Source organism: Rhynchophorus ferrugineus, unplaced genomic scaffold (genome assembly GCF_030347505.1).
Source record: "Rhynchophorus ferrugineus isolate W39M unplaced genomic scaffold, kcgeb_rfMv2 rfM1, whole genome shotgun sequence".
NCBI classification, from domain to species: Eukaryota; Metazoa; Arthropoda; class Insecta; order Coleoptera; family Curculionidae; genus Rhynchophorus; species Rhynchophorus ferrugineus.
Window position 1 is genome coordinate 69238123 of NW_027472580.1, and position 12622 is coordinate 69250744.

Here is a 12622-nt window from a genome sequence, read left to right on the forward strand (position 1 = left end):
GTCGCAGCTATATATTGATATCTGATGAAGTAAATTCTTAAGAGTATGCTTTGTTTCAACGTTAGTATGAGCTCGATCCTTTTAATTTACCTAATAAGTCTAAACTATCTAACAACAGCTATTATTTATAAGTGCTTCTCAGTGCACACCTATAAGTGCACACCTATAAGTGCACACTCAGTGTTATGTAAAATGATGAACAAAATACAAATAAATCTCGATATAAGTGTTGGTTTCATCTATTTGGTATCAATTCCTAATAATTTTTCTAAATTTAAAACCTTTTCATACATGGAAAAATTTAAAGGATATTTAGTCAAATCTTAAGATTTTGAACCTAAATTCAGTTTAATAGATTCAAAACACAAATTATCTATTCAACAAAACTTCCATTCAATAAATTTATTATTGTATAATGACCACTACAGCCCCTTAGGCCACCACAAATATATCCACTCTGTATTCTTTAGCAGCGCTAAAGGATTGGTTCCGGGTATACAAGACCAGCCTGTTGCCATTTCCGAATAACCCTGACCTAGCGTAATTCCAAGGCGAATAACTCCGAACATAATGCCACAAAATGTACGACATCTTCTGCCGTATTACTGAAACTACAGCAGTATGATTCACATACAAGTGACTCAAATTAGGAACAATGTTAATGCTCATGGCTCCATCATGGACACCAGTAATTGGTAACACCACATTCCTCATTGGCAAATTAATTGATTTCATTTGAAATATCCATATTATAAAATGTTACATTACACCCTTAAAGCTAAACAATTAGACAGTTTCTCTGGGTCAACGGATATCTATCAAAACTTACATATACCGGAATTTTAAATATTGATTGATTTAAAATCATTATGTTTTAAATAATAGCAAGGTTTTGGCTATTTCTATACTTATCAAGAATATATATATATATATATATATATAAAAATATATACATATATATATATATATATATATATATATATATATAAAAATATATACATATATATATATATATATATATATATATATATATATATATATATAAAAATATATACATATATATATATATATATATATATATATATATATATATATATATAAAAATATATACATATATATATATATATATATATATATATATATATAAAAATATATACATATATATATATATATATATATATATATATATATATATATAAAAATATATACATATATATATATATATATATATATATATATATATAAAAATATATACATATATATATATATATATATATATATATATATATATATATAAAAATATATACATATATATATCATTCAGTTGAAATACATTAGCTAAATGTTCTGCAAATACTTCTGCTTTTTCATCATCACATCGACCACATTCATTTTAATCATTTGTAAATAATAGGCGATACTCTAATAATTGGTCTTTTAAATCTCCGAGTTTATTTCCATAGCGAGTAATATTTGTCTGCTTTCGAGCTTAATTCACTTACATATTTCTTGAAGCAACAATGTTTTTATTCTTTATTAATTTGATGTGTCTGATTACTGATTCTATTTAATATTGTTTTGTCTACATCATTTCTGGTTCTGTTCCATACTGTCCTAAATTTTCATCTTTCTTTTACCAATTCCCTAATTTCAAGGGAGTAATATACCTCATATTCTGATTTCTCTCTTGATGTTGAGGTAGCTTCTTTTGCAGTAGACCGAATTTGTTCAATTATATTTGGGGTTTGCAGCTCAAGATCGTCTATAGTTTTGAGTCTGTAGTGGGTTCGCGCGCTGAAGGATAGTTACAATTAGTATTATTTATTACTGCGAGTTCGTTTCCTTTCCCAGGTGTTTAACATTAAAGTCCCCTCCAATAATAAACTTTGGGAATAATTTTAAAAATAAATCTCTAATAATTTTATAAAATAAAACTTCAGCTTCAAAATAAAAAGCCACAAACTTGGCTGAAAATTCCTATTTAAAATCAAAGGGCTTTTTTATGATTTTGATGATGATGGCTACCCTGAAAAGCATTATTTTCATGTATTGAACGAAACCAACGAGATTAAACAACAAAGTGACTGTTTGGTGCAAGTTTTGGTTCGGCGCTTCTTTGGTCAATACTTTTCAATCCTAGACTATAGAACTTTCTTTTAGTCCCAATACGATACGTGTCACTCAACGTCAACCATGGTGGCTATTCTGTTTGCTGTAATTTGGGAATATGATGGAATATCTGTCGCAGAACATACAAAATATTGCAATTAAGAAAAAATCAAATAGAAAAGAAAACTAGATTTTGCGAGAAGACTAATGAGCTATTACTTTTCAATAGTAAACTAGGAATATTCCGAATTTTCAATGGTAAAATAGAATATAGAATGAATGAAATTCAATAATAATAACCGCAGTTTGAATTCAACAAAACCACACATTCTAGATTACTAACAGATACATAGAACAACAGACATCAGTCAACAGCCCTCTAGCAGAAAAACAAATCAAATCCCACAGTTTTTATATACCAACCTTAATATCAAGAAAATTACCAATCAAGAAATATCAACTTTTTAATTCAAAAGTACTATTTAGAATCACAGGATCGAACACTCAGAATTTAGATAACTAGAAGCAATATATCAGTGTCTTATCCTTTATCTACTGTAAACCGATCATATATCTAATGAACAGATTCACAATGTAGATGAGCCAACACTCACAAGCGACAAGGAGAAATCCGCGAACATACATACATATATATATATATATATATATATATATAATCAATCATGAACCGATTTTCAAAATTCTTTTTTTATTAGAAAGAGTGCACTTCCGAGGTGGTCACATTGGAACTAATTTAGGATTTGTTGGGGAGAGAGGGGGAAAATAGAAGGAAAAGGTTCGAACAACGAAAAGACATAAATCCTCCTCCTTTTTTGAAATCTGTTAAAAATATAAAACGTATTAAAATAATAATATAAATAATAATGTTAATGTTTAAACTCGTCATGGTGCTCAATCAGTGGAGTATATACACAAATTCATCCATCACATTTCCCAATCATTGTCCCTTATATATAGTCCCTAATTATTAATCAGCAAACATTAATAAAAACAGTCCGATATAATAAGAAAAGTTATATTTCACTAATAAATAAAGATAAATACACATAATAATTTATTTTAAAATCTCCTGTTTACCAACTAGTACTTAACTGTTTACTGCTTAATGTGGGTTCAGCATAGTTGTGGGCATTAAGCCTATCAACTATATAAAGACCAAATTAGACATCCAGAATATATCCGGTCTAACCTAGACTGCTGGTGGCACCATAACACAGTCTATTTCAATTGCTGAGATAAATATACACCCCCATTTCGCTAAATTTAATCTCGCCACTATCGCAGCAGTAAGAGGACAAAACAATAAAGAAATATAGAATTAGTTGAATAAAGTTGAATAAAAATTGTTTTTTCAGAAATTGAAGAACTTGAAAAATACTATTTGTTTTCTCCCTATGTAGTCTCTTTGTATACCTAAGGATAATTAAATAAAATACTCATAATTTAGAAAATTTTATTTATTATCACACCTTTTCCGAGATAGTTTTAGATTTTATTAAAAAAATAAACACTTATTCTTTTATCTTCTGTATTCACGAGTTGTATATGAAATTCACATACAAATACCTTATTGCTATAATATTATCATACTGAAGAAGTATTATATAAAAATACAGATACATATAAATGCTCAATTAAGACCTTTATTTTCACTTTGGTCTTTTATAACTGAATGGGAGTAAACATTTCTTCTCCTGCTAATCCTCTTAAAATATTCTTGGCGGTCAGTTCAGCCATAGCATTCCTGGTATCAACAGTAGCACTTCCAATATGCGGAGTTAGCACTGGAAAAAAAATAAAAATTAATCTTGTATTACTAGAGGTAATGGTTTCAAAATTTGATTTTAACAATTATTTATCATATTTGTGACAACTTCGAATATATAGTTAAAAGATAACCCTAGATCTGCTATTGATTATTATGATTTGAACACTCTAGCTGAGGTAAGTAAATGCATATTTGGTCAAGAATATAAGCTGATTTGATATAACAAGAACATAATATTCAAGCATCTAATACCAATCGATAAACAAATAAGCTCAGGAAATACTCCCAAATCCTAAACTCGCCTAAAAGGCAATACGTGCTTGGCTGCATAAAAACCTTCCATTATATTGCTTTCAACATCCATATACTACATACTCTATTTATAAACTGAACTAGTTAGATTAGAGCTGTTAGAAGCTGGAAATACTGAGATTCTACAACCAATAGTGAAATAGACATAAACATTTCGGACATCTACAAGCAAACTACTGAGTGAAACTACAGAATAGTATTTGAACCTTCATCAATAAACCTATTTCCTCAAAACTTTCATAGAGCAATAAAGTTTTAATAATTATCCTTGTATCATTAAATAATACCAAATGTGTAAATGTATCTAAAATACTCACGTAAAAGTTTATAAAAACTTGCACTACAGAATTATAAAATATATTCTTCACAATGCTTTTATAACCTATATAATTGTATTTTATCCAACAATGGAACTAATATTTCTATATTAAGTAATAAATATTTGAATAACAATGAAAAAATATCTGTCCAAAACTCACAGAAATGTATAAGGTATATGTTATGAATCAAAGTAAAATTAAAGTCCTGTTTATACAGGAAAGTATAAAAGATAATCAAACTGTTATGCAGCAAATTTTAAAACAAACTGATTGACAATAATCGAGAATGGACAGAAACTTAGACTATCAGTTGTCATCAAGTAAATCAACGTATTAAGGTGAGAGGAGAATTTTATTTTATTGTCAATTAAATAAATGATGAAAAAGCATTATAATTAATCATCTAACATGTGAAGAGAATTTACTTCTCTAAATTTGATATAACAGTTTATTACCTGAGGATCTATAGCTGGGATAATATTTATTACATACATCGACATTTAGTTAACACAAAGCCTATGATGATATGTTGGGTTCCTACTGGCTTAGAATATTGGATCAAAGTACTACTCTGTGTAGTTCTATTAACTGTTAATTCTATAAAAGGAAATGCCTATCCAACGGTAACCTTTCTCTCACGATTTAAAACGTACGACTAGACCTAGACCTTGACATCGTAATGCTCGTTTATTTTTTATCATTATCAGCCGTATAATATCGTGTTAAAATCATGACTTAGCTCATTCCACACGTCTGCACTTCCCTCTTATCTAGAATACCTGTTTGATAAGAGCACGCTTATTTGTTTTTCGCTAGTCACGTAATTTATCTCGTCGTGTTCTCACCGCAAATAACAATTCCTCTTATATACATTTACCTAATGAATTTACTTAATGTAATTTTTATATAGGCTAATAAATTAACCCTATATAAACTATTCCTAACATTTCAGTTGAAAAGTTCCCGACCTGACACATAGATGGCGCTAATAGAATTAAATCCATATGTTTTTAGTTAACTCTAAGCCTCGAAAGATGCGTGTATAAATTCGAGAGCTATCGGATCAGTAGTTTGTGAATTATAGTATTTTGAGTGAAGCAACTTTTGTTATTGTAAAAAAAATAGATAAGAAGGAATTTCACGTGTTGACGAAATATTGCTTTTTTAAGGGAAAATATACAGTTGAAGCAAAAACTTGGCTTGATACCAAGCTTCCGTACACTGCCTCAGGAAAATCAAATATCAAGGATTAGTATGCTAAGTTTACACGTGGTAAAATGAGCATCGATGACGGTGAACGCAGTGGACGCCCAAAGAGGTAGTTACCGACGAAAACATTTAAAAAATTTACAAAATGGTTTTGAATTACCGTAAATTGAAATGAAATGAAATAGCAGACACTCTAAAGATATCAACTGAACGTGTACATAATATCATTCACGAATATTTGGATATGAGAAAGCTCTGTACAAAGTGGGTGCTGCGCGAGCTCACTTTGAACCAAAAACAACGACGAGTTGATGATTCGGAGCAGTGTTTGAATATGATCAAGCGTAATAAACCCGAGTTTTTCGTCGATGTGTGACAATGGATGAAACATGGCTCCATCATTTCACTCCGAAGTCCAGTCGTCAGCCATCCGAGTGGACTGCACAGGATGAACCCGCTCCAAAGCGTGGGAAAACGCAACAGTCAGCTGGCAAGATGATGGCATCTGTATTTTGCGATGCGCATGGAATAATTTTCATTAACTACCTTGAAAAAGGAACGACCATCAACAGTGACTATTACATAGCGTTATTGGACCGTTTGAAGGACGAAATCGCCGAAAAACGGCCGCATTTGATGAAAAAGAAAGTGCTACTTCACCAAGACAGTGTACCGTGTCAGAAGTCAGTGAAAACGATGGCAAAGATCCATGAATAGGGCTTCGAATTGCTTCTTCATCCACTGTATTCTCCAGATCTGACCCCAACAACAATTTCCTGTTCTCATATCTCAAAAGAAAGCTCGCTGGGAAGAAATTTTCGTCGAATGAAGAGATGATCGCCGAAAATGAGGCCTATTTTGAAGCAAAGTATAATCAAATCGTTAAAAAGTCGCTATAATCAGTATATCATCCTTAAAGGGAATTCTCTTGAATAAAAAAAAGCTATTTTGCCAAAAAAATTTGTTTTACTATAGTAAGCCAGGGACTTTTCAATTGACCTGTTGATATAGTTCATATTTATAGTTCATTTGTTACAATATACATATTACAATAATTAAACGATAAAAAGTAATGAAAACTCAGTAATCAATATCAAAGAATGATGAAGATTAATAAAAGAGAATATTGCGAATCGAATCTTTGGAATAACTATTCTATTAGTTGTAATTAGCTCCTTCTAGCCGAATAATTCTATTAATTATCAGGGGAGATTATATTAAATAATAAGTTTAATAAGTCCTAAAGATATTTTGTGTTATTATCGAGGGGCCAAAAACCATGGACAACCACGTTTCTAATATTTTTCAACCATATTTAATCTGACTCAAAAAGCACTTCTGTGTCAATATATCCAGATAACACAGCACTCTCAGCATCTCACGAGGATACAAGAAAATTGTAAGTACATCTTCCAAATAGAACTGTAAATGAAAACTTGACATATCATAGTCAAAGATACAAAATTTAAACTTGCAGCTTTTCCCATCCATAGTAGAACGTGCCCACCACTGAATATTAATAATTATCAAATTCCCTAGATGAAAGATGCTAAATATTTTTTATTGCATCTAGACATCTAAATTGGAAGATGCACAAACTTTACCAAACCAAAACATCTTGAAGTAAACTAAATATATTGGTTTATCGGATGTAAAAATGATAGCTTTGTACGAATCAATGCTTCTTGCCTTCTGCAGAACACAATTATGGAGTAATACTAATAAACTTAATACTAGTGAAGTATATCGAGTATGACTCAAAAGTGTTAGTGTAAACCACTTCGAGAGTTAGGACAGTGTCGAATAGAGTGAAAAAGTTCTAGAAATTATCTGATTTTTTAAATTATCAGCTTTAAATTGAAATAAAAATACGGTTATCCAGTAACAAAAATAGCAGAAAATAGAAATAGGGGTAATGGCAATACATTTTTTAAAATTTATTTAATAAAAGTGGATTAGTGAATTTATAAAAATGTATTTATTTTCATACATAGAGTGAGACTATTAATAATAATAATAAATTCGAACGAATGTATCTTTAGAGGCTATCGACGAATCCACCCATATTTTCGTATCTCCATAAAAATTTTAAGCGCTGTTCAGCCATATATCGAAACAAATAGTAATCAGAAGGAGCAAGGTCTGAAGAATACAGCGAGTACTTCCCATTTTAATGTTATTATTCTGAAGTATGTTATGCCTTTTCGAATTCCAGTCATTTCTCGCGCAGTCCTTGGCTCAAACGTATCAACTGTAGTCAATAATGATCCCCATTATTAGTTTAATTAGGTTTTAACAACTCATAGCATCAAGCTGGTCCTACCAAATGCAGATCCAGCTTGCAGCCACTTTCTATCATACGCATTTTTCAAAAATTCTGAATATTCTACTTTGGATTTACACGGATCATCATAAATTAATGACTTCAAATCCTCATCTAATTTTTTTGGCTGTCCAGAATGCTATTTATCATCTGTGCCAAAATCACCACTCTTCAAACGTCTAAACTAGTATTCACATGTCGAAATCCATGGAGCATGGTTGCTATAAGGTTTACAGAGCATACCTTCAGCTGTCTTTTCCCTCAAAAAGTACAAAAGCAAAACCTCCCGCAAATGCGATTTACTCGGTACAAATTCAGATATTTTTAAAGCGTTAAAAATATTTGTTGTAAATTTTAAAAAAATGTACATACTAAAAGTTAGAATTCGTCGTCGTTAGAAGTCGGTTAGAATTCAACATGACAACAGTTGATTACAAATGTACCTTATGCAATTTAATACACAGTAACACCATCTGTTGTAAATCCTTTAAAATTAAATTATAGGCATGATATTTGATAAACTATAATAAAATACAGCACACATCAATCAAAATGTAAATTATTGTTATAGATATATCGATAATTATTCAACAATATTCGTATACAATGGGCATTTTGCTCTATGAAAACAATCTCTCTTTTATCTTTTGATCATTTTATTTGCCTTTGTCCACGACCACACACCACCTATTCACTTTAGAATCCATAATAAAACACACAATAAATATCTTTATAGACCTTTATAGAACAGTAGAAAGTCCGACAAGGAATAACCATCCCCGTCACGCCAATAACCAGGCTAGGTAAGACCGGATGTCTTCTAGAATAGTCTCTAAGTTGGTGACTGGCCAGTCGGTAGACCTAATACCAAGAACGGTGGTTCGGAGCCCACGTTAAAGAATAGGTCCAGTCCAGATAAATCCTCGTTGCTAAAAAAAGACTTTAAATTATATCAAAGATAAAAAATTAAATAAATGTTTTGCTGCTTTTTCTTCCATCGCTCTTTGATTAGCAACGGTGTACTGATGTCATATGATATCAGCAATGGAAGCATAAGTTCGAACAAATTTAAATCTTAATATAGAAAAAATCTTTTTTTCTGCAAGCTTTTATTTCCTATTGAAATAGTATATTTTTGGGAAAAATTAAATACCTTAGAATATCATCGAATAATCTTAAAATTAGCCATTATCCCAATTATTAGAGCATGTTATAAACTAGCAATGAATAAAAAGGATCATAACCATGAAAAACACAATGACAACGCAACCGTTTCCAGAAAGATTCCATCCTAGAAAGTCGAGGGAAAATACCAGGGGAGCTTTTAGACAAAATGAAAACCGAAGCTGACCCGAAGCTATAGTTCCTGGGCGAAAACGATCAATCATAATGCGATATAATTAATTTTCGATTAGATTTTTGTCGGTCGGTGCAAAACGATGAGCCTGGAGCGGATAAATCACAATGGAGACGACAAATAAAATCCATTAGGAGCCGCCCAATTAAGAAACCCTTTTTAACCGCATTCCTCGACGATAAAATCGCCGATTCGTTATTCGAATTGCGAGCGATAGCAAACAAATTGAAAATTAAACCTTTGATGGCTTTTCCCATAACAGCAAATTGTTTCCTGCTTCGAAATTACTTTGTCGAAATGATTAGGACAATAATATAATTAATTGCCTGCTAAAAATATACTTTAAATTAGCTGTTATTTATTTTACAAATCTATATATATATATATATATATATATATATATATATATATATATATATATATATATATATATATATATATATATACATATAAACAATTTCTAACATAAATTTATGACCATGCCACATCAGGATTCGAACCCGCGGCTATCGCAACAGTAGGAGGACCGTCCCAACGTCTTTACCACTGCGCCACCAAGCCGGCTTTAACATACTTTATATTCAAATTTTATATAATCATTTTATATTTAGGAATAGATTTACTACAAAGTTTTACTGTACTTTTTTATGTTCCGTTCTTTTGTGCGCCATTTTCAGTATGTCTCCCTTATGGAAGAGTGACTTTAGTTATTTATAAAGGTTAGTTATTAAATTATTAGTCATTAATTCATTAGTTTGATTGTCGGTAGTATAATATAAGTATAACGCATTATCGATCTAGGAAGTGTTATGTATCCAAATTGCACAGATATTAAAGAAATGCAGCATCGTTTTCTTTTCCTCTGTATAAAAAATTAGTTTCTTATATTAAAAATTCCAAACTAACTCGATTAGTATGAAAGAATTGTATAATCGTTACCGCGTATTTTGTTGTAAATTGGGGTAAGTAAAGTAAATATTTTTGATTTCAGAAATTAGTCCCCTTCCGAAATAAGCTAAAAACCGGATATTCTCTTATTCTTGAATTAACTATTTGATATTTGGAACTCCACTAAAAGAGTAGCTCCTGAATGTAAACCTTTGAATAAAACACTAACCGTAAGTTCAAAACAGGGGGAATTTTGATGAAAAGCGATTCAGTAATTTAATAGAGCAAAATGTCATTGCCCAAAAACCAATGTGTTAAAGTGTCATCGAAAAAAATTTAATAAACACTTTGAAGCGGTTAATTTCTTCAAAGACAAATATTTTGAAAAAGTATCCGAATAAAGGGTTCTACTAAAGCACATGGATTCAGAAATATTCTATTAACAAGCATACTTGAATAACAATGTAAAAAACACATAAGTTCATTTTTTTAGCTTTAGATTATTTACTAACGGGGATTTATTACTAGAAATTGAGAAATTGCAACCTGACTCTATATCTTCAGCTTTCGATGTTGCTATAGGATCAAACAAAATTTTACAGGATATTTGGTGAAACTTTTAAAAAGAGAAATTAATTGCAATTTTTGTTTGCATTCAATTATGAATAACTCAGTAGACAGACAAGTTGAGATTAATTTTATAGAGGCAAGGCTCATGCAGACAGGGCTCTAATGCTCCAGACTCCAAAAAAATGGTTTTATTATACTGTTAGTAGGTATTTGAGCCATCTCTTTTGATTTTTCTCGCGATATTGCCACGTCAAGAATATTTTTGTCAGATACCGTAAAGGAAATGAATTTTTCTAAAACTTTTTAATTGTACAGTATATAATGATCTCCAAAATAGTTAAAATAATAAGGTGTGTCATAGAAATTTAACAAGTAAAGACTCAAAGTTTGCTGTTAGTATACAAAAAGGAAACAAAAAGGTCCTATTAGATTGATGGCATTAAACAAATACTATTATATATTATTTAATTTTTTTTTCACAAATTATATTGTTTTTTATTTAAATTTCATTGGTCAATGAAACGTGAGAGTAGGGCTGTTACACGAATAGTCAAATATTTTCAGTACAAAATGTTTTCCTTGCGGGAGCCTATAATGGAGATTTAAACTGATCAATCAATTACTCAAATGAGTGATTATAACCCCATCTAGATATTGGACGTAGCGAAATTCTTCTCCCCTATTGAGTTTTATTTCTATTACTCTATGACTACACCTGACAATATGCAACTACAAACAACTCAAATTTTCGAAAAGAAAGATTTCGACTTTTCAACTATGGCCAGAGCAAAATTGACATTTCCAAAATGAAAATGAGCAAAATACAACACAAATACGCCCTTTTATTCTAAGTCAGTTTCAAGACCTATTCTTCTTTTCTTTTCTTTTCTATAAGATTTTCTAAATCTACGAATACCTTCCCATGACAACTTACCTTTTAACTTGATAAATATTCGAGCTGGATATTGAATCAATTTTGTATTCTTTCACATCTTACATCGCAAAAATTGCTGCTGGTATTATCTTAGCTGACGGACTCTATAACGAATAGTTTATACAATTTTTGAAAATACAAAAAGGCAGTAGTCCTATATTAAAAAGTTTTCACATATGCGAAAAGGTCACCCATAACTATCGGTTTTATACAAATCATACAAGAAAATTGAAATATAGAAAAATGTTTTGGTTAATTGGAAAAAAGTCACATTTAGCTGTACGTAATTTGCTGTTATCCAGTTATTGGAATGTTAAAAGCGTAAAATAACATAAGTAAAATGCAACAACAATGCAATGTAAACAAAGTCTTAAGAAGTATTATAGATTCACCCAGATACTACAGGAATAATAACCGACTAACCGACACCAACTCTAGTTAACCAACTAGACTACTAGACTACTCTAGTTAGTCCAACTAGTTACCTACTCTTCATTAAGAGAGTAAAATAAAAAAGACATGAACAGAGACACCACTATAATGTTAATTCCGAAATACTCTTGGGCTCTTCTGTTGCGCTTGAACAGACCACAGACTCAAAAGGATCGAACTATTCGATGGTGCAGTAAACTCAATTTAACATAATAAAACAGCAACGTGAATATTTTGACTATAGAGACAAAGTCGACTGATGACGCCAAAGACGGACTGATTCTCCGAGATACAATGCTGGGTAAAATACAATTCAAAATATAACATATAGTAATTTAACTACTATTATTTAAAATAAAAGATACGAGTTATATAGTCA

At 30.5% G+C, this 12622-nt stretch overlaps 1 protein-coding gene across 6 annotated transcripts in view; it reads right to left on the reverse strand.

The window, feature by feature from the left end:
• The window catches only part of LOC143189351 (glyoxylate reductase/hydroxypyruvate reductase), a 59157-nt gene that overhangs the window by 32465 nt on the left and 14070 nt on the right, over positions 1-12622 (reverse strand). For 5 of the 6 annotated variants that reach the window (XM_076393834.1, XM_076393833.1, XM_076393835.1 and 2 more), the window contains one exon: positions 3572-3914. The exons of the other annotated variant lie outside the window; for it this stretch is intronic. In XM_076393834.1, the coding sequence (XP_076249949.1) occupies positions 3793-3914 (122 nt within the window). In that variant the 3' untranslated portion in view covers positions 3572-3792. Of the gene's footprint in view, positions 1-3571; positions 3915-12622 lie in introns of those variants that run through there. 6 annotated transcript variants of the gene reach the window in all.